The sequence below is a fragment of the Pelobates fuscus genome, chromosome 1 (genome assembly GCF_036172605.1).
Source record: "Pelobates fuscus isolate aPelFus1 chromosome 1, aPelFus1.pri, whole genome shotgun sequence".
In the NCBI taxonomy this organism is placed as follows: domain Eukaryota; kingdom Metazoa; phylum Chordata; class Amphibia; order Anura; family Pelobatidae; genus Pelobates; species Pelobates fuscus.
The window spans coordinates 263371254-263397531 of NC_086317.1; the positions used below are offsets into that span (position 1 = coordinate 263371254).

At 38.0% G+C, this 26278-nt stretch overlaps 1 protein-coding gene across 1 annotated transcript in view; it reads right to left on the reverse strand.

Moving 5' to 3' along the window:
• DOC2B (double C2 domain beta) overlaps positions 1–26278 on the reverse strand; it is a 723119-nt gene that overhangs the window by 294913 nt on the left and 401928 nt on the right. The window contains exon 4 of the mRNA XM_063456994.1: positions 9552–9661. Within this exon, the coding sequence (XP_063313064.1) occupies positions 9552–9661 (110 nt within the window). The remainder of the gene's footprint in view (positions 1–9551; positions 9662–26278) is intronic.

A 26278-nucleotide genomic window follows, 5' to 3' on the forward strand; every position in this document is an offset into this window, starting at 1 on the left:
GACGTTCTATGCCGCCCTGCGGATTTTAGAGCCATCTAAATAAGGACGGCATAGTACGTCCTGCGGTCTTAAGGGGTTAAAGGAATGACACAAGACAAGTCTGACAACTTTGATAAATGGTTTGCTGAGGACATGGTCATGGCTTAATCATCCTTTAAATACCCTAACACCCAATGTAGTTTGCAAGAAGAGCACCAAGACAAAATAGATTTCCCATACTTTGTAGTACATGAGACCAATGACAAGTTCTCTTGCCTGCATAGGGTGTTCAAGACTTGGCCCCAGGCCATTAAAGATAACAATATAAGTGTATAGTCAGTGTATTTTCCCCTTTTTTGAAACTATCATTATTGTGTGTGTAATAATGTAAGTATTCAGAAAGTTTAAGATTATCCCAAGTTGTCTGATGGCTGGCTGGAATGAAGAATTTAAACTCCCCCAGCTTTAGGAGCTGTAAGGTATCACTGAACTAGATAAATATACACATGTACATCCATAGACAGGGATTATTCCGTCCAGGCCTTCATAATAGAGCTGAGACAGCTCTAAAAAGTGTGAGTGTGCACTTTTGCCCATTTGTACTCCCTTCACAAACATCTACTGTACTGCACCATAATCTGTTTCTTTCTTTGTACTTATAGATTCATATACTAAGAATATAATCTGAATTGTATGTATATTTATTCTTAAGCGCTGATCACCTCCTGTCTGTTATCTCTGGTTACAGACTTGCCTGTGACTCCTTCCAACGAACGCCTCCGCTCTCACGCCGGGACAGGTATGAATGGTTGTGTGAATAGAGTTTGATTTTCTACGTCAGCGTATTTGTAATAGATACTTTTAATAGAATTACACTTTAACACCTTATTAGATTTAAAATAAGTTTTGGATAATGGAAAGGGAAGGGAAACTGAGGGGAAGAGGGAAAAGGGGGGGAGGGGAAATAGGGAAGGAGGGAGTGAAAAAGAACAAAGATCGCAGCAAATAAAACAGTCACTTTAATTTTCCAACGCTTTTGATCAATTCCCTTCAGTATCATAAATATTTGAATCACCTATTTTATCACTGAGGAATTGACACAATGATGATATACAAGAAGAAAAACTGACAAGCTCATAATTTCTAAATCGGAGTGTCAAAATAAATAAATAAATAAATAAATATTTTGTGAGCTATATTTGTGAATCAGTATAGCAATAATCCTCAAAATGTAATCATTTTATATTTTTAGGTTTAAAAAAGAACATAGTTACAGTTAAAGAGATAAACATATAAACCTATACAATTGCATTTCCTTGTCTATTTAGGAAAATAAATAAATCTTAAACTAGTTGGTCAACGATTTGCTGGCATTTATGTTTTGGTCTCTTATTCATGATATATTTTTCTCCACATTGAAATCTCTTTAGTTTTGCCATAACAAAATCGTAATTTTGAAACTTTTTGCAGCATAACCCACCATTTTTAAACATGACTCCTCTTTTGGCCTCAACGTCAGCATATGTACACTGCTAAGCCAATACTGAGCAATGCTGACACCCACAGCCAATTCCTGTCCTATTTTCTTCCTTTACCTTAGTACTGTAATATCAACACTGAAATAAATTTTCCTCGCCCAAGAAATAGTCTTTGATGGTCGTGGGGTAGAGTCATATCATCAGCTAGCGTAAACCGATCTCTCATTGGCATACATACACTGATCAGTCACAACATTAAAACCACTGACTGGTGAAGTGAATAACATGGATTATTTTGTTACAAGGGCACCTGTCAAAGGGTGGGATATACAGCTGTAATCAAAATTATTTAACCCCCAATAAACCTGAAAATCATGTTTATTGTCAAAACGTATAGACTTTCTGCTGTTTGCAATGAACAAAACAAACAAAAACAATTGTAAATAGCTCTACATAACAGATGCCTCAAGCGGTTTTCCCAAATTCCACTGAAAATGCAACTTAAAATAACTTCTCAAGTCTCAAAAGTATTCAACCCCTTCGTTGCAAGCATATTAAGTACTTAGCAGAACACCCTTTTGCTGTTATTACCTGCTGCAAATGAGATGCAAAGCCAGGCATCGTTTTTTGGCAGAATTCCTGCTCTTGGGCAATGGCCTCCAGTTCAGTAATATCCTTGGCTTTACGTGCTGTAACCACCTTCTCCAAATTCCACCAGAGATTTTTGATAGAGTTCAAGTTGTTCAAGGTGACTGTGATGGATACTGTAGAATTTTACAGGACTTGTGCAACCAAGCCTTGTTGGAATTTGAGATATGCTTGAGATCATTGTCTTGTTGGAAGGTACAATGACCTAGAAGCTTCAGCTTCCTCACAGACAGAATGACGTTTTCTCCTAGGATTTCCTGATACTTCAATGAATCCATCTTGCCTTACACATGCTGCAGGTTTCCAGTGCCAGAGGATGCACAGCAGCCCCGAGCATAATTGAGCCACCACCATGCTTAACTGTAGGCAAGGTATTCTTTTCAGTGTATGCTTTATTCTTCTCCCTCCAAACATACCACTGATCCATTGAGCCAAAAAGTTCCAGTTTTGTTTCATCGCTTCACAGAACAGAATTCCAAACTCCTTTTATGATTCGTAGCATATTGTCACTGATGACAATCAGTGAATCGTCAGCACGGTTATGTGCACCCAAGTTTCATTGATGCACATGGGAAGAAAAGGCTAGCCCGAGTGGTCCAATGTATCACAAATAACAGAGGAAAGCTACTGCAGTTCAAATTGTTGAAAAACTTAATGTTGCCATGATAAAAAGTTGTCAGAACAGCATCACAGTTTTTGGCATATGGGGCTGTGTAGTCACATACCGGTCAGAATGCCCATGATGACCCCTGTCCACTGCTGACAACACTTTTAATGGGGATGTGATTGTCAGAACTGGACCATGGTGCAATAGGAGAATGTGTGTGAATCTGGTTTGATGAATCACATTTTTTTAGATCAGGTAGATGGCCACGTGCATGTGCATCATTTACCTAGTGAAGAGATGGCAGCAGCATGCACTATGGGAAGAAGGCAGGCCAACTGAGGTTGTATTATGTTCTGTGCAATGTTCTACTTGGAATCCTTGGGTCCTGGCATTTGTTTTGATGTTATTTTGACACATGCCACCTACCTAGAGATTGTTGCATACCATGTGCACCCTTTTTATGGCAAAGGTGGCCACAGGCAGCCGGGTTATGCATCCTGTCACTCTACAAGAATTGCTCAGTAATGCTTTGAAGAACATGACAAAGAGTTGCCATGGCCTCCAAATTTCTCAGATCTCAACACAATTAAACATCTGTCAGATGTGCTGGAATAACAAATCTGATCTATAGAGGCCCCTACCTCTCAACTTAAAGGACTTAAAGGATCTGCTGCTGTCTTGGTGCCCTACCACAGGACACGTTCGGATGTCTTGTGGAATCCATGCTTTAACTCATAAGATCTGTTTTGGCAGCACGAGGGGTTCTACACAATATTTGGCAGGGGGTTTTAAAGTTGTGGCTGATCAGTGTATGTACAGGAAGTAATCTTTGTGAAATGGGAGGTACGGCTAAATGGGTGAGGTTATGTTGTAGAACAATAGAAAGTTGTTTTTGTAGCAAAATAAGTGAAATTTGAACACACAGAAAAGCTGCAGAGTCGCACAATGTGGGGGATAAATTACTCACATGGAAACATTAACATATATTCAGCAAAAACAGACTCCTGAATAGCCATGAGATGCTGATATCTGGCTTCCAGCTAATACATGTTTCCTCAATATTATATGGAGTATACGTGTTTTATAGACAATGCCAATGGACTTATTCACTTAATAGCACATTTTGGTGAACTGAAATCTACATTTTCATGATGCTGGTTAAACAGTCATATTGACTAAATAACTAAGCTGGAGATTATTTTAACTAAGCTATTTTGGCTTAAAATATATAAATTTGATATTCAACTCATCTCAATTCACTGCTTAGTTCAACAGCCATTTTTTCTTGTATTGCCTCCATTAAAACAACACACAGTTGACAAGAATTAATTTGTTTAGAAAACCACACTGGTTGCATTTGACATTTTGATTTCCCTTTCTCTACCCTCATGCATATTCATCCATATCATCGGTAAAATCCATCACATTGTTTGTCACAACACTGCTGAGATGATAGATAGGAAACTGAAAGATAGACAAAGAGAAACACAGACACAGAAGCCGATACACACGCACAAAGATTTACTATAAAGTATGTGCTTTGCTTTCAGAGGAACGTTAGTGAGTGAGAAGAAAACTAATTTCTAGATGCACTTCTCTACACTATCGAGATTATTCACTAAACTCCAAATTTTAGCAAACTAAAATCCATGAGCAAAATATGGGGCTAAAATGCCAAGCTGTGGTTCTGGGATCCAAAAAGAAAAATGACCCTCATACATCAATAGGTGAAAAAACACTTAGATTTATTGAGTACGCACAACATGCTGCACAACGTTTCAACGTAACAATACGTTTTTAACTTTTATCCAAGTTGTGATTTTAGCTGTGCAGGAGAATTATTCCAAATTAGCTACTTTGCTTTTGCATACAGTCCAATGAAAAAGTATGTAATAAAATATGTACACACTCTAAACTAATATAAATACTCTTAAATAGAAATGAAACAGATAAGCAATAGGTGCGGTTACTTGTCACATGAGTGTGTGTGTGTGTAATTTATATATTTCTAGATATACAACATTTTAGAGAGAACTATAAGAACTATCATAGTATAAACATGTAATATCATCGCCTATTCAGGACATATTGTGGTAGCTCCTGTCAAATTTAAACAGCAGTTCTTTTATTTGGGCCATTAACTAATTTACTCCTGGATGCTGGTCTGAGGCATGAAGAGGCCATAATTTGGGCTTCTATTACAAATGATTAATAACTATTGGTATACACTTTTGCAACATTAAATTCACTATAGTACTGTTGGTAGAATACTATTAATTAGATCAAATGCAATTCAAGAAAAACGGAATAACTTCTTTTAAAGAATACCAGGAACATTTTTTTTACGGGTGAAATGTTGGCTAACAACTAAATATTTATAATTAAGATTTTAGCTCTGTGAAATTTCCTCACCTCTGCAATACACTATGCACTTATTTTCCGAGAAGCACCCTCGTGATCTGCAGCTGTCAAAAAGGTAAACTACTGGGACAAAGATTTTTTTTTTTTCCAAAGCAAACAAGAAAATTAGAAATATTTTTGCACCTGCCTGAAAACAAACAAGTGAAGCAGAAGATAGAATGTGACTGGAATTTTCTAGCAGCCCATGAGAGGGTTAGAGGAGCTGAATCTGACAATCACAAACAAAAGGGAATCCCTAGGTGATTCTGCCACAGACTCCTGGCAGGAAGGAGATTGCTAGAAGTTCTTGCCACTGGTGTCAGCTAAAGTGCATCGCTACAGAAATATACTCATGTGAAACTCAGATCCAAAGGCTTCTTCATGTCACCTAAAATGGCAATACTACATATTCTAAAGTAAACAGAATGGTTAAATCACTTGGGTTACTGCTTTAATGCTCTCTGGTGTGTAAATATGGTTGCCTAGACATTTTAAAATGAACCTGTAATGAAAAAATCCACTTATCTGAAATCACTCCCATATACATTGAATATACCATATATCACTAATATATACCATATATCACTAAACTTCAATGTCAAATATATTGATTTACTCAACTTTCCTCCATTTCAATAATCAGCAGAAGCAAGTAGAAGGATTATCAAAATAACAATTTCCTGATATTTTGCAAGTGAATCCACAGAAAGGATGCTGGGAAATCTTTTGTGGCTGTAAGCAGTGGTGTATCTTAGTTTTGTGCTGCCCTAGGCAGGACAAAACTCAGACACCCCCCACCCCGCGCGCGCCACCCCCACCCAACCCTTCCCCCTGCCCCGCCTTCTAAATACACACACATTCACTGACAGATACGCATACACTAGCCAACAGAAACACACACACACTAACAGACACACACACACACACTAACAGACACACACACTAACAGACACACACACTAACAGACACACACAGTCGGACACACAGTCAGACACACACACACTAACACACACACACACACACATACTAACAGACACACACACTAACAGTCACACACACACACACACACACACACACACACACACACACAGTCAGACACACACAGTCAGACACACAGTCAGACACACACACACACACACACACAGTCAGACACACACAGGGCTGTGCCGCCCTAGGCAAAATAAAGATTTTCTCCCCCCTCCCCCTCCCTGTAATACTCTCCCCCCTCTCTCCCTCCCTGTAATATTCTCCCCCATCCCTCCCTCCCTGTAATACTCTTCCCCCTCCCTGTAATACTCTCCCTCCCTCCCTGTAATATTCTCCCTCCCTCCCTGTAATATTCTCCCTCCATCCCTGTAATATTCTCCCCCCTCCCTCCCCCCTGTAATACTCTCGCCTCTCCCTCCCTCCCTGCAATACTCTCCCCCCCTCCCTCTAATATTCTCCCCCCTCCCTCATCCCTGTAATACTCTCCCCCACTCCCTCCCTGTAATACTCTCACCCCTCCCCCTCCAATCTTCTCCTCACCTCCCCTGTAGCGTGGCCGAGCTCCTCTCCGGTCTGCGACCCGGCCGGACTGACAAGAAGTGCACACTGAGAGTGTGCACTTCCTGTCAGTCCGGCTGGGTCGCGGACCGGAGAGGAGCTCGGCCACGCTACAGGGAAGGGGAGGTGAGGCAGTGTGGCAGCCGTCTAAGCGCTCTCTATAGAGCGCTCAGGTGGCTGTGGCATTTAAAGGGCCGGCGATGGGGGTGCAGGGCGCCCCCTCCTATATGGCGCCCTAGGCGGCTGCCTAGTTCGCCTTATAGGAAGCGCCGGCCCTGGACACACACAGTCAGACACACACAGTCAGACACACACACTAACAGACACACACACACACTAACAGACACACACACTAACAGACACACACACACACTAACAGACACACACTAACAGACACACAGTCACACACACTAACAGACACACAGTCACACACACACACTATTAGGCACACAGTCACACACACACACTATCAGACACACAGTCACACACACTCACTCACATTAATACTCACTTCTCTTTTTTTAATTTATCACCCCCAGCCTCCTTACCTTTTGGGAATGCTGGGGGGGGGGTTCTCCCATTCCCTGGTGGTCCAGTGGCTGCAGGGCGGCACTGGTGGGCAGGCGGCTGGTGAGGGAGCACTTCCCCTGAGCTCTCTGCTCAGCTCCCTCGCGCGCCGCCCGCAGAGTTAGGCTGGGAGGCGGAGCCGGAATATGACGTCATATTCCGGCTGCCAGCCTCACTCTGCGGGCGGCGCTGCGGGCGGAGCGGATCAGAGAGCACAGGGGAAGTGCTCCCTCGCCAGCTGTCCTGCAGCCAGCCCAGCATGTCTGTTAGCCGCAAGGCTAACAAGACATTTGTCCTGGGCATTTGGGGGCGGCGTTTTTTTGCCGCCCCATGGAAAATGCCGCCCAAGGCAAATGCAAAACGTCCCTGGCTGTAAGATAATTAACTAAAAGCTTATTTTGCAGCTGCTCTAGCTGCTTCTATCTCTGTAACAGTCCAACATCCTCCTGTCATCATGTGACATGTCCCCATTTGGCTACAATCACTACATCCTCCTCATTCTCTGTCACATGTTGCATACCAGGATATTCTGTCTGCTAGTTATAAGGGAAGGAGAGGGGACAAGTAAGTCTTGAGGAGAGAGGATTTTAGAGTTCATGATTAGTGAGAGAGGAAATGGGAGCTGGGGGGCTTGTAACGTGGACAGATAGACTTGGTTGAGAGATGGAAGAGAGAAATTGACATTGGCATAGGAAGTTACAGTGTTTTCTGTCTATATGATTTTGTAATTAGACCCATTATAATCATCAGCACCAGGTCCCATAGATTCGTAAACTAGCCCTGATAATAAAAATAAATGGTAATTAATATTTTAAAAAATCACAATTTACATTTATTATCTTAAATAAGTACGTTTTACTTTTGTGTATACTAGACCTCCACTGTGGAGCTAATCCATTCTCCTATTATTTAACTCTCAAAAAGAGTGCTACTGACAGCTTTCTTGCAATAATAGTTTATATTGGAATTGGCCCCTATTTTCCTTCAAATTGTAAGGATAATTTTTATTAAAATTAATGTTTTGTTTCAACCAAAATATGTAACGTCATTCAAATCAAATGTGTAGACAGACATTGACAATTGTGCATTGACTTAATTTTGCTCCAGATTTATACTGTTCTATTGCATCTAAACAGGCTGAGATGGTTTGTACATTTTCTGTAACACTGGTAAATCTTGTGAATAGTGACTGCACGTTCCAGTCTGAATACTTCTGGATGGATTTGTGATAAACTGTACAGAAAACAACAACCCAACAAAGCAACACAAAACTTAATTTTTTATCATTGTAGAATTCTTGCTTTTTTTTTTTTGTTTAGCAAGTGTAGTAAGTTGTGAAGTCTGATTTTTTTTCCTTTGTACTGTTTTTGAATTTATTTTGTGTTGTTTTAACTTTTGTTTTATTTCACTTATTAAGATGATTTCAACATGATAGAACATAGGTAGAACATAATTCTGTCATGTTTATAGAACCTTGTGCTTGGAAATATCAGTTACTTAGTGTAAAGAGAGAAAGAAAATTACTTCTTGAAGAAATATACAAAGCCATGAGCTATTATGTGAAATATTAGCAGGTGTGACATTGTTTCTGTAATTAGAGATACAGCTACTTTATTAAAAAAAAAAAAAAAAAAAAAAAGAATCAGTGTTGAAGTATTTCTAGAATGGAACTTTAGAAATATTGAATTATTATATTTGTATCCACTTTTAAACGATCCATCTAATTTCTTTGTAATATTCCATGTATTGAAAGTCAGTACTTTATCCAGTCACGGCAACACAAACTTGCTTTAGACTGAGCACATTGCAAGATATCTTTAGCTCATTTCTGTTTTATTTTATCAATTGATATGTGGGAAAATAAAAACGACATGTTTTTAACTTTTAATGAAGATTGGAGTTAGACATCAAATAAGTCAAATTCACAGATTTAGAATAAACAAAGATAATATCATCACTACATTTTGATAAAACCTTAGAAAACAGAAAAAAGCCCATAAGCCATGCTTCACATATGACTTGAAAATTAACGTTGTGCATAATGGATAAAGGAATTGCACTTTTGGGTCAAATTAACGATCTGCAAAAATAGTCTAATTTCTAGTTTAGCCATGTTGGTCTAATTTACAGTTATTTACAATTATTTAATCAATGTGAACTGAAAGGAATTCAAAGTGAATTTAAAAAAAAAATAACTGTACAGAAAATATAGGAGACAGTTTCCAGTTTAGCTACCATGACCTAAAATAAAAAAATAAAACACTCCAAATTCACTTTGAAATCTGAAATTTTCCACTTTATTGAATAACTTTGTAAGTCTGACTCACCGCAATGTTTTTCGAATCATATCTTCATCTGTGATTCCATAGTAAGTTAACGTTTCATTCCATGTAGGATTTAGCGTGTTCCGCAAAGTTTTTGTTCTTAATTTATTTGCCTGTATTAAGGGAAAAGGAAAATATATATTTTTTTTAAATCCATGTTTTTCTGTTTTTTTTTTATCTAAGCATAGAAGTCATGGGAAAAAAAACATTTTGAAATAATGTCAAAATTGACCACAGAATTTCTTTCTTCTATGACTGTATCATTAGTTACAGATTCAACTCATCGACCTGTTAAACTTTAATTCAACAAACATCTTTAGTATTAAAGTGTCTTGTTCAATACATTATATTTAAAATTAAACTGGAAATAAATCCAGGCCCTTTTACATTTACACTGGGGTGTCTGTATCACTGCACAGGAAACAGTAGATAAATCAATGGCAAGCTTAGGATAGGGTGCACAGTTAGTCTAATCTTTAGCCAACATTTATTTCATGCGATTCTTGAAAAAATATCTTTTGAAATGATGTCAAAGTTAATTGTGCTCCATACTGGCAAGGTCTCTGAGTAGTTGTTAATATTCTTATGAAAAAGACACTTCAGAAATAGCTAACAACATTTTTTTGGCAGGTATAAATTAGGTGTCTTGATAGGCTGAAAATGCATTTCTAAAAATTCTGTACATATGGTATAATTATATATTACATTTCACTGGTCATTTTACCATCGGCCTTGCATTTACAGCTTGTTTTGTGAAATTTTGTGAAATTTAAGTGTAAAACTTACACCGATACTGCATTATCACAATTGATATTAAAAACACTTACATAGAGACTCTGTGCTATACTCTGTAATAAATACAACTTAGTTTTAGAGTTTAAACTTACGTTCCCTAACCAATTGTATAGTTGAGCTTAAATATATTGTGTATATATGTGGAAATGTTTCATCACTGCAGTGGCTATTAATAATATAGTTTGCACTTATGTACTACCGAAGAGTCTCAATAAATATTATATAGTGAAAAACAATAAAAGTTGCAAGAACACTACAAGCACCATTACCACTACAGTGGGCTGTAGTGGTTATTTTCTTTGGAGTGCCCAGGCACACGCCCATCACAAGCAGTCAAAGTGTTTTGACTGGTTTGACTTCTTACCTAGTACCACACCGACCTCCACTACAGCTCAGTGAGACACAGAAACTCCTCTCAGGAGCTATCGTTAGCACTCTGCACTGTAGGGCTAGCTCGTTGGCAGATGCCATAATTGAATTACGGTCAGCCAATGAACTAAGCCTTGTCCCCGTTGGTCTTTGCTCACTTTAGTGGAGATAAAGAGTGGCATGCGGAAGACCCAGGTAAGAAGACATTTTTAAATGTATATTGTAAAAACAGATTTTCACAATAGCCTTTATAAATTAAATCCAGAATTATGCATAGATCAGGCAAACTATGAGTACTCAATAAGAAAAAAAATATAAAAAACTGCTGGTGAAATAATCTAAATGAATTATAAGTGATATCCATAGTAGTGAATTTGTGAGGCCCCATGCTATGAAAGAATCAGAGCTTCTATGAGCTTAGGTTCAAGCATACATATGCAAATAATGTCACAAAATATACATTTAACCCCTTAAGGACGCCGGACGGTTCAGGACCGTCATCGCCATTTTTCCATTGCCGACTGCTGACAGTCCTGAACCGTCCTAACTTTAAGATTTACTTACCCGATCGCCGTCGTTCCCCCGGCGGCGATCGGCGGTGCTCCCGTTGTGGGGAGACTGCCTGCAGCCCAGACAGTCTCCCCATGGCAGATTAGGACCCCTGGGGCCATGTGATCGCTCAACAGGGCAACCACATGGTCACAATAGGTGTCCATGTGTCTGCCTGCAGGGGGACTGTCTGTGCTGACAGGCAGTCTCCCTGCAACTGTAAAATCAAAGAAAAAAATAAAGTTAAAGTTAATAAAAAAATAATAATTATATATGTGTATATATATAAATGATATATAGACATATATTATACCTATATAATATATGTCTATATATCATATATATATAATGTCATACTAAGTGTATTTTTATATTAATATGTATATATATTAATATAAAAATACACTTATAATTAAATTACACATGTATATATATAATATATATAATAACTATATATATTGTATATATATATATATTATAAAATACAAATAATAAGTAATTTAAATTAAATTAAACATGTAAAAATAATAATAAAAATTTTAAATAAATTATGTATCTATACGAAATTTTATTCTAACTGTATTTTGATATTAATATATATATATATTTATATCAAAATACACTTAGAATGAAATTGTATATATATCTATGTATATATAAATAAATAAAAAGAATGCGAACTATTCATATGTCCATATACAAAATTACATAAATAATTATATAAATATACACGTAGACTTCAAATATATAAATATGCATATATATTTAAATTCTACGTGCGTATTTATGTAATATTTTTACATAATTAAGTTATTTTATTAATTGCAATTTAAGGGACCTGTCTGCCAACCCAGGCCGAAAGTCCAGAGAATCTAATTTGCTATCACTGTATTTTACCCTGTAACGTTCTACGACACCCTAAAACCTGTACATGGGGTTACTGTTTTACTCGGGAGACTTCGCTGAACACAAATATTAGTGATTCAAAACAGTAAAAACTATCACAGCGATGATATTGTCAGTGAAAGTGACTTTTTTTGCATTTTTCATACACAAACAGCACTTTTACTGATGATATAATTGTTATGATACATTTTCCATTAGTTGTGATACACTAATATTTGTGTTCAGCAAAGTCTCCTGAGTATATCAGTGCCCCCCATGTACAGGTTTTATAGCGTTTTTGAAAGTTACAGGGTCAAATATTTTTACATTGAAAATGGCCAGGTTGGTTACGTTGCCTTTGAGAGCGTATGGTAGCCCAGGAATGAGAATTACCCCCATGATGGCATACCATTTGCAAAAGAAGACAACCCAAGGTATTGCAAATGGGGTATGTCCAGTCTTTTTTAGTAACCACTTAGTCACAAACACTGGCCAAAATTAGCGTTCAATTTAGTTTTTTACTTTTTTCACACACAAACCAATATGAACGCTAACTTTGGCCAGTGTTTGCGACTAAGTGGCTACTAAAAAAGTCTGGACATACCCCATATTGAATACCCTGAGTTGTCTACTTTAAAAAAAATATGTACATGTGGGGTGTTATTCAGCGATTTATGACAGATAATAGTGTTACAATGTCACTATTGATACATTTTAAAAATGTATGTTTTGAAACCGCAATATCCTACTTGTACTTATAGCCATATAACATGCAAAAAAATAGCAAAAAGCATGTAAACACTGGGTATTTTTAAACTCAGGACAAAATTTTGAATCTATTTAGCAGTTTTTTTCATTCGCTTTTGTAGATGAATCCAATGCCCTGTCTGAGGAGAGGTTGGTGGTTGCTTTGTGGCTTGTCGGTCCATTCGGCTTGCCAGTCAGGCCCCGCCTATCCTAATATTTTGATAACATTATAGATTGGCCTTAGAACATTTATCAGAATTATCTCAGAAGAGCAGGTGCGGCTGCAGTGCCAAGACCAGAATGGCAGTGGATAAAAGCGGAGTTTAAGTTCTTTATTGTTCTTTAACATTTAACTAACATTGTGAATTAATATATTGTTTCTTTTTAATATTAATGTCCCTATAAATGCACAAGAATGGTGTTGAAGGGGGTCTAGCTAGAAGAAAATCATTATATTTTTGAAGAACATTACTGGGACAATATTCTATGGCAAAGTGACCAGAAGGCAGACCCCTGCTGTTGCAGAGCTGGGACTCTTATGATGCTCTGTAACAAAGACAGCAAAACAATATGGGAGATGTAAGACTGCAACAGCTGGATATATTTCCTCTTCTATGTAGAAAGGCTTGATGAAATTAGGGTTATTCAATGGTAAAAGTTATATTTCTCAGAAGAAAACAAACAAAGATATTTAAAAGAAAATGCCTATTCTTAGCAAGACGGTGGTGGGATTGTCATGATTTGGACAGAATGCCTTTGTTGCTACAACCATGCAATGTGTGTGAGGACAGTGTCAGGTCATCTGTTCAACAGCTGAATTCGACCTGATAATGAGTCATGTAACATTAACCCTTTCAATATCAACAGATGTATCAATGTATTATTAACCAGAACATACAAAATATGTAATTTGTTCTCATATAAAGTCAAGCTCTAAATAACATTGAAGCATTATGGGTGAGCTTGAACAGTTCTCTCTATGCATGGAAGCCCTTGAACGTCGCAGAGTAAAAGTAATTCTGTAAGGAGGGATTGGCTAGAATTCCTCTAAATGAATAGGAAAGACTTACCTGCAGTTACACAAGTATTTACTTGAAGTCCTTAATACACAAACATTGCAGTTATGACTTGGATGTTGGTGTGTATATGTCAGTGTGTGTATATGTGTGTCAGTTTTTACATCTGTGTATAACTGTTTGTGTGTATATATGTATCAGTGTGTGTATCTGTGTATGTTTATCTGTGTCAGTGTGTATGTGTGTATATGTGCATGCACACCAGCAAACACAAACAATACATACAGATACACTCCTGCATAAAAATGCTAACATTACATATCCCTTTATTCAGCATACACATATATTCCAAATAGAAATATGCTTACATTGAAACACACAAACACTGCCCACAACTTATACCCTGCAAGAAATGGCAAATGGTAGATCAGCAGCTGGCAATGCATTGTGGGAGTTGTATACCAGATGGGTGTCTACCTTTTAGCTAGTCTTGCTCTAGAGGGGGTCCCAACAAGTCTTGCACCAGGGCTCTCTCTACAGACCTCTCCATTAGTTATGATCCTTACATATAAGAAATGTGTATATGCCAGCTCAAAGTGCAGAAATCTTGTTTTAAACACATTTCAGATTGATCTGATCTGTGTAAATGCTTGCAATATTGTTTCCCCATAATGATTCCAATTGTACATGAAGGCAATGAAAACACATTATGTTTGGACACAGCCATGCACTTAAGGCTGACCACTAGAAATGTATACTTTTATTTAACAAGTAAATTGGAATCTAGCTAGTGGTTTACATAATTGCATCTGCAGCACACCGTGTTTCATTGGATTAGTGTATTAAATCTAAAATAATTGTATGACATATTCCTGCGACATGCTGACTTTACTTACAATCATTCAGAAGCCCGCAAGGAAAATGTAAATCACTACACAGTTACAAAAACGGAAAATATGACAACATAAAACAATACTTTTATTTGGAGAATAATATCTTAAGTCTGCAATCAATGTCATATTCATATGTAATTTAATTGATTTTAACAAGGTTTCATCTATCACCCAGCTCTTCAATTTCTTGTTTGTCTATCATATAATGACAAGCCCCCCAACCGACAGTTAATTTGTTAACTCTGAACAGCATTGACTAACTGTGAACGTGTATCACTCAGAGAACGCAATAATGGAAACTGGAGAGGGGGTAGCCAGATGAATTCTGCTCAGGGTTTAATTAAATCAGAGCTGCAGGAACAGTCAGAATGTTAGGCAATTTGTGCTACAACTGGGCTAAGAGTGCAATGGCTGACAGCTTAGGCAATTCGTACTTTAATAACTTTTGATTAGATCGATAGGTAAAGGTTTTGCACTACATATTATGAGGATTACAAACCAAACCTTCAAGAATTTGATTTAAAAAATATTACCTGCAAGTTTAACCGTTTTAGAGTTAAAAGAAGCCACACATATCAACAAGTGATGGAGGTGATGACGCCAAACTCGGATGGCTATGCCCACTGGAACTAAATAGATTAACCATAATGTATAGCTACATCACAGTGGGTACACATCTACTACAGTGTGGGAAAAAAACAGAGCAACTAAAATATTGTGCATAGTATGGTGGTTCGGTGCATAGCAAATGGTGGTGAATGGACAACTGAATAATACAATTTTAGCCAAAGTAAAGCTTTTTTGTAATTAAAATACATTTGTGACACATTCCTGGCAATCAGTTAGATAGCTGGGAGGGTTTCCTGGCTGCTCCAATCCAAGTGCTTGCTATTTATACACATCTCTATGAGCTATAATACAGTTCTTTGGAAAGTGCATGATTGGCCAACCATGTGTATGCATGATTTGTCTGCAATGCTCAATGAGAACAAAAATGGAGTTGTTACACTAGTAACTAGGTCACTGCCTTAAAATACATTTTTTACTAGCTTTTTTATTCCCCCCCCCCCTCCACCTCAAAAAAGTAAGTAAAAAATATGACACATATGTTTTTTGAGGGTATATACACTATAATGTTGATTTATTTTTTTCTGCGCAGTATTCCTTTAAGATTTGCCACGTTGCTGGTAAATCAGTGTATGGTAGATTACTAATTAGCAATTAAACCCTAAAATGCTGTTACTTGAATGAGATATGAGTTCTGAGGATTCAGATAATACCAGCATCCCAACACTGAGTATGTCTTCTTCTTTATGAGTCTGATGCAAATAATATGTTACATGTCTGAAACACATACGATAAGTAAGTAAGCCACATTGATGATTGAGTGTTCACTGTGATATTAAGTTATAGGAGAGCGGCTGCAAAAATCAAGACAATACTCAATTCTATTACTGCTTCACGTGTTTTATTTACCCCGCATTATGCATTGTTCATAAATGTCATACACAAAAATGGATAACCCTGACCGTTGTTACTTCGCTGAACTTAATTAACTATAAAAGGCTTAGCAAGTCACTGAATAGCTTATGTGAGTACTCCCAAGGCACAGTGTTTGGCTGGTTGGAATTGGATGATCCCTTATTGAAGATGCCTTTCTCAAAGTCACACTGCAAAGTCTCATAGTAAATGTAAAACACAGACAAAAATAAATAGATTCAGAAAAATGTCTAGAGGTGCAAAGGGATTTCTGGTTCAATCAAATTATTTTAGTGCTTTATTTGGACATAAAAGGTGGAAACCTAAACCAACAAAAGAAATATGTCAGAAATGTATATTTTCAGTCTACAAAGCGATAATTATCTTGTTTTATTAAGGTGCGTTAATATGGTTAGTTTAAAAGAAAATGTAAAAAGCGTGGCTCAAGTTTGTACTCTAACAAGTTGACTTGGGCATTTGGTTTCAAACAAATAGAGATTTGTCTGAATTTTGGGCTATTAAGGGGGTCGTCCAAATTTAGTCATCTCAAATCACCATAAAACAAAATCATGAACCAATCAAAATGGACAATGGAGGAGCGAATTTGTTTGATTGATGATTCAGAGTTCAGTCTTTGATGTCAACAAAAGAGATGACTAACGAGAAAACAAAAAAGGTATTCAATGATGAGGGGACCTCCACAAAAATGTTGATTTTAGTCACAGATCAAGTGAGAAGTGACCAACAGAGGGAAAAAACGAGGAGCAGTAAAAAATGTATATGATTAAATGGGGTGAGAAAAATGGGATGCAATTATGGAGAAAATTTACAGTTCTGCTTTGCAATATCGATGATGAGGGTCCCTGCATTATTATTATTATTATGTATTTGTAATATGTTATCTATCATGAGTAGATGGACTACAGATTTCGAGGTTGAGTGAAAACTTCACAGGTATTGATTCTCAACTTAGATTTCCTATTATAAAAACATTGATTGGTTAAATAAAAAAAAGTTTATGAAAAAAAGGCAAACACCAAAACATACCGAGATAAAACTGAACACAAAACATTGCCTTACTGCGCCTGCTCATGAAATCATAGGCTTGTTATTTTTAGATGTACTAGATAGTCTTAGATTACAAAAATACAATTTAAAAAAGGTACGAGTTAACAAAACATCCCATTGAGTATTTGTACAATGTTAAATGGCTGTTTGCCAAGCGTATTGCTCTTTGCATCTAATCCATTTTTATTAAACACCATTAAATGTCAACAGCAGAACAGCATTTCTGTTCTCTAATCCATTTATACAATTCTCATCTGCATAATAATATTATTTTCTCTTTGATGGTTAATCCTTTTATTCATTAAAATAAAATAATAAAGAAATGTATAAGTAAAAATATATACACTGACCAGCCATACCATTAAAACCACTGACAGATAAACAGAATAACATTGATTACCGTATATACTCGAGTATAAGCCGAGTTTTTCAGCACATTTTTTGTGCTGAAAAACCCCAACTCGGCTTATACTCGAGTCAATAGTCTGTATTATGGCAATTTGCATTGCCATAATACAGACAGGGGCTGTGGGGGCTGTCAGAGAGTTTACTTACCTCTCCTGCAGCTCCTGTCAGCTTTCTCCTCCTCCGCGCCATCCGTTCAGCACCTCGGTCAGCTCCCAGTGTAAGTCTCGCGAGAGCCGCGGCTCTCGGAGACTTACAGTGTGAGCTGATAGAGGTGCTGAACGGACCGGCGCAGAGGAGGAGAAAGCTGACAGGAGCTGCAGGAGAGGTAAGTAAACTCTCTGACAGGCCCCTCCTCCCCCCCACTGAACTACCAATGCCACTAGACCACCAGGGAAGGAACCCCCCTCCCTGCTATGTATAAAGCAGGGAGGGGGACGAAAATAAATAAATAAATAAATATTACAAATAAAATAATAAAAAATAAATATTAAAATAATTAAAAAAATAATAATTAAATAAAATAAAATAATACAAATTAATCATAAAAAATATTAAAATAATTAAAAAAAAAATTGCCCACTCCCCACCAAGGCTCTGCAACACACACACACACACACACACACACACACACACACACACACACACACACACTGCATTCATACACACACTGCACACATACTCATACACACATACACACACACACTGCACACATACACACACTGCACTCATACACACACACACACACACACACTGCACTCATACACACACTGCACTCATACACACACTGCACTCATACACACAATGCACTCATACACACACGCTGCACTCATACACACACGCTGCATTCATACACACACGCTGCATTCATACACACACGCTGCACTCATACACACACTGCACTCATACACACACGCTGCACTCATACACACACGCGGCACTCATACACACACGCTGCATTCATACACACACTGTAAATAAATATTCAATTAATATAATTTTTTTAGGATCTAATTTTATTTAGAAATTTACCAGTAGCTGCTGCATTTCCCACCCTAGTCTTATACTCGAGTCAATAAGTTTTCCCAGTTTTTTGGGGTAAAATTAGGGGCCTCGGCTTATATTCGGGTCGGCTTATACTTGAGTATATACGGTATATAGTAACAACTGACCCCGTCCAGGGGTGGGATATATTAGGCAGCAAGTAAACAGTCCTAATTTCATGTGTGAAGCAGGAAAAGTGTGCAAGCGAGTGAGTAGTGCCTTTCTAAATCCTCCAATGATATATGCAACAGAGATCAGGAGGGCAGGGGAAATAGGAGTAATATAGTGTAGTATTTAACATAACTTAAAAGTAAAGGAGAAAAAGAAATTGAGCTAAAGAGCTCCTCTGGATAGAGCCTGAGCAGTATCATCCTCTCCTGAGGATATTCTGGTGCATCCGTTGACCTCAAAATATAGTCCACTAATATGGAAAGGAACAATATATTGTGTTGTCATTTTAAGTGCAATTGGTATTATAAAACTTAGTGAAATAGGAAGCACACTCACATTTATTGGAGCTTGAAGCACTCGGAAATCACTTAATTGGACTAAATAGGAAGTGCCGTGAAGCCTCCATCAATGGTGTTCAATGTCATGGGAGCTCAACGGGTGGAGCAGTGTGGTGGTCGTGGGCCACGTAAACCATGACCATATCAAAAGAGGGTTTAGCTATCTGCCAGTCAACTGGGAAAGACAGAATGTATAACATCCCTTTGACTCTAAAACCAAAGCACTTAATGCAAAAATAAGCTCTAGTAGCAGAAAATAGAGCGAAAAAGAAAACAATCAGAATGACCAATATGGCAAAAATGGACAGAATCCGAGGGGAGGATGTATATATTACTCACCTCTGACCAGATAAGGAATGCTCCAAAAAAGAAAGACAAACTGATACGCATTATAAGTGGGAATAGTGCTTCTAACCCAATTAAAACTAGATTATTGGGTAAGGTAAAAATATATCTGAAAAACAATAATAAAAATTAAAGTAAGCCTGACCACCATGTCGAGAGGGCACAGCGAGCCAGTGCTCCTGGCAAATCCTGTCTTTTCCACAGACTAGACTAAACAGATCCAAACTGCAGACACCCAAGCCTGGTACCTTGTGGGCAACATCTGTGCTGGCTCCAGGTCCACCTGCACGTGCAGCTGAACAGCTGTGACCTCTGAATCATTGCGGCCCTAGTGTGATCCCTTGGTGGAGGATGCGGCTGATCTCTGCTGCCAAGGCTACACTGGCTATTCTGCTGACTGGATATTCCTTTTACTCTCCCACCCCCTCTGGGCCAGTGGGAGTTACCCCTGTCCCGACCAAGCCAGATTCTACTCACCTAGGCGACTCCTGTGCAGCTTGCTTCCTCGTGGTCCATTCAATATGGGGATGTAATGCACGAGGCGCAGACCTCAACCAGCACATGGGAAGCAGCTTTTGAGAGGGCATTCAATGCAATATGCAATTGCTTCTGGAGTAACCTGCAGACACAGCAGCCATCTACACCACCTGCTGATGCTGAGGACACTACACCAGGCAACAAAAATGTTTGAAACTAGTTTACTATAAATTACTATTTTATTATTTTTAGTTGTTGCTATTTTGTAAAGATACATAGATTATTATAACCTAATGTATACCTGTAACTCCTCCATGCACTGTTCCAGTTATTTGTATTTGATTTTACATTTGTATTTACTTTTTTTAATTTGTGTTTCATTGTCACGTCTGCTGATGATTCCCATTGTTGTGCTTTACATTCTATGCAAAACTCTTTAATATTATTAAATAAAAATAATATTTTAAAATTACAAAAATTACATGGTCTGAGCCTTAAGTTTCTGTTTTTTGTTAGCCACATTGCTTTTAAATTTTTATATCCAAGACAAAGTAAAATGAATTGGTTGAAAACAAAAAATAGTTTGATTACTAGACTTTTTCCACTGCTTAATAACAACATGTGGATTATTAAACATTATGTAGCAATTACCATTAAAAACAAACCTTTTTTACCCTCAAATATATCCTTGGGGACAAATCTGTTACATAGGGACAGATTATTTGAAAAAGTAATATATACGGAAGCATTAATGATTGTAAATCACAACATTCAAGCTGCCTGTTTCCAGGTTATTTGAACAGGTTTTATTTCCGCTAGTCTTTGATGTTTCCGGAATTTTCTAACATATAAAAAAAAATGAAAAATACAGCAAACTGCGACTTCCATTTGCAGTTCTTTATAGTGGAAAAGGTTCATTTTTAATGAAAAGGATGATGAAAGCGTTCAGGCACTTTAATAAACACTTTTCAAAACTCCATTACTGGAACCGATTTTTAAACTAATCTAGCTACCCCTCATCCTGTTAGGTATTACTTGATTCAACAAACCTTTTCTCTACAATTCCTGAATAATTACAGCACAGACAAACTTATTTAAATGATAACAGGTGGATTTCGTTTATTCATCAACTATTCATTATTTTAATGGGACTACGCTATCAAAAAAGGTGATTTACCAAATCACACCGACTTACCATTTAAAGAATAAAAAAAATAATAAAAAAAAAGTGATTTCATACTTTTAATGGGGAGATGTTATACCTGCATGACTATATTTTGTAGATAAAATATGATTTAATACTTTCTTTCCAATACACTTTTAATCTTAATTTATATTTGCTGATGCACAATTGTCCTTCCTGCTTTCATCTAAAAGGCAAAATATGTAATGAGACAGAGAGGGGTATTTTGAGTGTTAGTGTATTTTAATTCTTAGTGTGGGACCTGTCGGGACAGTAAATGCCATTAATCACATTTTTATGTGCAGATGAATATGTGACAGGACCCATCTAAGTTGTTTGCCTTGATGTGGCAGGTGAGATTACACTTTAATGGCCATTGGAGTAATACTAAAAATCTCCAGTCCTTTAAATGTGCATAAACACAACAAGAATCACTCTGCCTCCCTACTGGCATCCAGACTATTGTCATAGACTCTATGCTGATATCTAGTAAAAAAAAAACCAAATACTGTAAAGTAAAAAAAAAAGTAATCAATAGTAATAATCACCAATAGTTAACCCCTATGGGTTAAGACAAAAAGACAGTGCTGTAAAATAAAACACTTATAGTTCAATACAGCCTGCTATAATGAAGTGAACATGTACTCAATGGAAGCACTCACACAGAGAGAGAGAGAGAGAAGGAGAGGCTCAAGTCACTTCTGCTTTAGTGTGTTCAGGTGACACTCAACCTTGTATGATATGATGTATGATGTCCTCATAGATAGAGAAACAAAAAAGGAAGACAGGGAAGCAGTGCCAACCCTATTGGATTAAATCCTTACAGTGAAGGTATAACTTTAAAATGCAGTTTGCTTCTCACCTTTCTTAGAGCCCAGACTTGGCTCCAAGTTTGAAAGTAGATGTAAACTTAGGGGAGATACTTTCCCTCTTTGTGCAGAATCAGCAGTTGTAGACTACCCACCAGATGACTTTCGTGATGTATATTTAAAAATGTATTGTATAGAAAGAAAATAAAAACAGCTGAATACATACAAATTAAAAGTGCTGGTAAATTCAATCTCAATCTAAAACATGTTTTGCCAGTCAAAACCCGGCTTTCTCAATCGGTGTAGGTGCTGCTGCAGTCTGAATCTTAAATAATCAGTGTGCACTGATTGGGGGACAGCATTCATGATACTTCCAATTGCGAGCGCTTATTGCAGGGGGAGTGTCTCACTCAGCTGTTCCGCATTGGTGACCTATGATTTAATTGTGATGTCATCGTGCACACTGAACCGTAGCGTGTGATGTCCCATCCGGCTTAGCTCCACTAGTCCGTGAATTTCATGCATAACCCAGAAGAAGTGAGGGGTCAATTATTTCATTTTCCCATTGTCTTGATGCTGTTAGTCAATATATACCTCCTCCTTGTTCATCCAGTGACCATCTTCAATGTGGGAAAAATCATCAAAAGTCCTCCTTGTTGATCCGATGTTCATCTTAATTGTGGGCAAGAACCTCTTCATTATAGAAACATAGTGGGTAAAAATAAATCAGTAAAAAATCAGGATTACATAAGATGGTTCTTAATATGCTATATATTCACCCTATGACCGTTGAAAACTTTTGTGAATGCAAAGTGATAAAAATGCCTCCTATGGTATTAGTTAATGATAGTGTACATACATAATACAATTTATTATTAACCCCTTAAGGACTGAGCCAGTTGTACAAGTTGTGATAAAAAACAAAACATAAACAAAACCTGAAATCTGCGCTATATGTCTGTCCAACCGTAATTCGCCTCCACACGTATTATATATATTTTTGTTCAGGAGAAACAGGACTTGCATGTCACATCAAATATATATTAAACATAATTTAATATGAATAAAATGTAAAAAACAAATGTAAAAAATTAAGATTTTTTTATTTCTTTAGTACTGCATGGCATTTTAACTGTGAATGTCATAATACTGTTAGCTGGCACTGAATTAGCCTGCTATTCCGGCCATGTGATCGCAAGGACCCCACGATCAAATGGCCCTGGACAGCCGGAAGGGGGCTGTCTGAGCTCCCAGGCAGCCTCGCAGATCGCGACCGTCATTGTGGGATCGGCGGGGACCTGGTAAGTCCCCTGGACGGCGGGGACGTTCTATGCTGCCCTCCGGCATTTAGGATTGCCCAAAAAAGGACGCCAGCCATCTTTAGGGGGTTAAGGACTGAGCCAATTGTACAAGTTGTGATCAAAATGTAAACAAAACCTTGAATTTGGGCTATATGTCTTTTCAGGCGTAACTCACCTCTTTCATATTATGTGCACCCACACTTTTCATATAAAATTTTGTTCAGGAGAAACAGGGCCTTTATGTCACATCAAATATTTGTATATTAAACATAATTTAATATGAATAAATAATTTTAAAAAATGAGAAATTAAGAAATGTTGTTATTTTTCTAGTTTTGCATGGCATTTTAACTGTGAATGTCACAATACTGTTAGCTTTTACTGCAATAAAGTACACATATTTGTTTGCATGGGTAAAACAGTACCACCAATGTACAGGTTTTATGGTATTTTGGAAAGTTACAGGGTCAAATATAGCACATTACATTTTTTTTTAGTTTATACACCTTGAAATTTGCCAGACTGGTTATGTTGCCTTCGAGACCAAATGGTAGCCCAGGAATGAAAATTACCCCCATGATGGCATACCATTTGCAAAAGTAGACAACCCAAGGTATTACAAATGGGGTATGTCCAGTGTTTTTTAGTAGTCACTTAGTCACAAACACTGGCCAAAGTTAGCGTTCATATTTGTTTGTGTGTGAAAAATGCAAAAAAACTAAACTCAACACTAATTTTGGCCAGTGTTTGTGACTAAGTGGCTACTAAAAAAGACTGAACACACCCCATTTGCAATACCTTGGGTTGTCTACTTTTGCAAATGGTATGCCATCATGGGGGTAATTTTCTACTGCCTATTCACTCTCCACAATGGCACCTTGTCTACGTTTTGCTCTAGGAGCAGCCCTAAGTATTCAACATCTTTGCACAAACCCTCTGCTGGCCACTCCTAAAAATATTCAGGTCATACACTATCTGATTTAGCAGGTTGATTTAGCAGGTTCACAAACACCTAACAGTGTTCAAACTACCACAGCCTCCTTTTCACAACACTCGGGGTCCCTCTGTCACCAGGCAACCTCGGGTTAGGGATGCCTGGGCCACTGTGACGGATGCCTTGCCGGCCTTTAGAGAGACTTCTACTTTGTCAGAGATCTACTCCAACATGGTGGCCACCCTCACATGGGGTCATCTTTGGACCGGCAAAGCAGTTAAATGCTGCTCTGACAACTCCGCAGCCTGCAATTTCATTAGCAAGGGCGGTCATACTCGCAGCCACTGTAGCTGATTCGCAGGCTGATTTGGCAGGTAGCAACCCCTAAGTTCTTTCTAGTCTACATTTGTATTCCTGGTGCCCACTACACAACTGCTGACACTTTGCACGCACTAAATTTAAGGTTTTCATTCAGGCACTCCCTACGATCCACTACATACCATCCAAGTTACCACCATCCCATGAGCTAATCTTGGACTAAGCACACAATTTCACCACGTACAGGTGTGCACGCTTCACGCAGTTTCATGACTACTCTATCACTCACGCCAGGGCCTTGTATATTGTACATATAACAATTAGAGTTTGCTTGAATCAAGACTTTTGCAGTTACAATATGTTGGGTTTTTTTTTTGCCTCTTTCTTCAAACCTACAAATCAAGCATCTTACTTAAACCTCCTATGCTGTCACACCGCTTTATGTCTCCAAGGTCAACCACACACTAATAGTCCTAATCCACTACTCCAAGTCTAAACCTTCCATTAAGGTGGAGATACATCATGGCTTCCTTCGCTGGTCTTTCTGTCGCAAAGTGCTGCATCAGCAGCTTCAAGCTCTTACACCCCAGTCTACATCACTAAGTGATGGGGCCACGGCTAATCCTCAGCGCAGTTACATATATACCTCAATCATAGTAAAAGCTCCTTACAAGCTTTCAGTACCCACGCTGTATTTAACTTGCATAATGTGTGTTTTCTTTGAATCCTCTTTTTGCCCTCTTTTACAGGCCTACTCGTACGCTGGTTTTGGCACCCCTCAACCAACTTTGCTTCTCCTTCTACATTCCATTACTTATTAGATAAATTCTGAGCTTAAGTTGGAAGGCCAGTGGGCCTGTGGGAGGAGTTATGATCCTATATAAACCCTACCCCCCTACTTACCTTTGTCGTGCAAGCCGTTTGTCCCCACCCACCTACACACATCTATATTAACAATTCACCTTTGTGGGCCCTCTTTTACAGGCCTACTCGTCCGTTGGTTTCGGCACACCTCAACCAACTTTGCTTCTCCTTCTACATTCCATTACGTATTAGATAAATTCCAAGCACACACACACATATATATATATATATATATGTATGAAACATGGGGGATGGTTGCACTCACCTGAACATGCTTAAATGGAGTGCTGCTGAGGGCCATATTATACAATAAATAATACACAAGATCCAGCGCACTCTCCTATCTACTAAACAGCAGATAGGAGAGTGCAAAAACTAATAAAATCTGTCAACATTGAAGTTGCTGTTTAGTAGATAGGAGAGTGCGCTGGATCTTGTGTATTGTTTATTGTATAATATGGCCCTCAGCAGCACCCCATTTAAGCATGTTCAGGTGAGTGCAACCATCCCCAATGTTTCATACATATATATATATATATTTGGGAGTCTAGCCACCTCCTTGGTTTTGCACCCCTCCCTGTTACAGGTGCCTCATCTCGGGTCCCTATTTAGCCTTGTACTGCAGAGAGCCTCAGATGGATTTTTTTCCCAAGTAAGTGGGTTAATCTCATAAGAGCAGACATTAGACTGTGAGAGTAGGACCTGCCAAAGATGGGGTACATTGACGTTGTGGCAGGCTT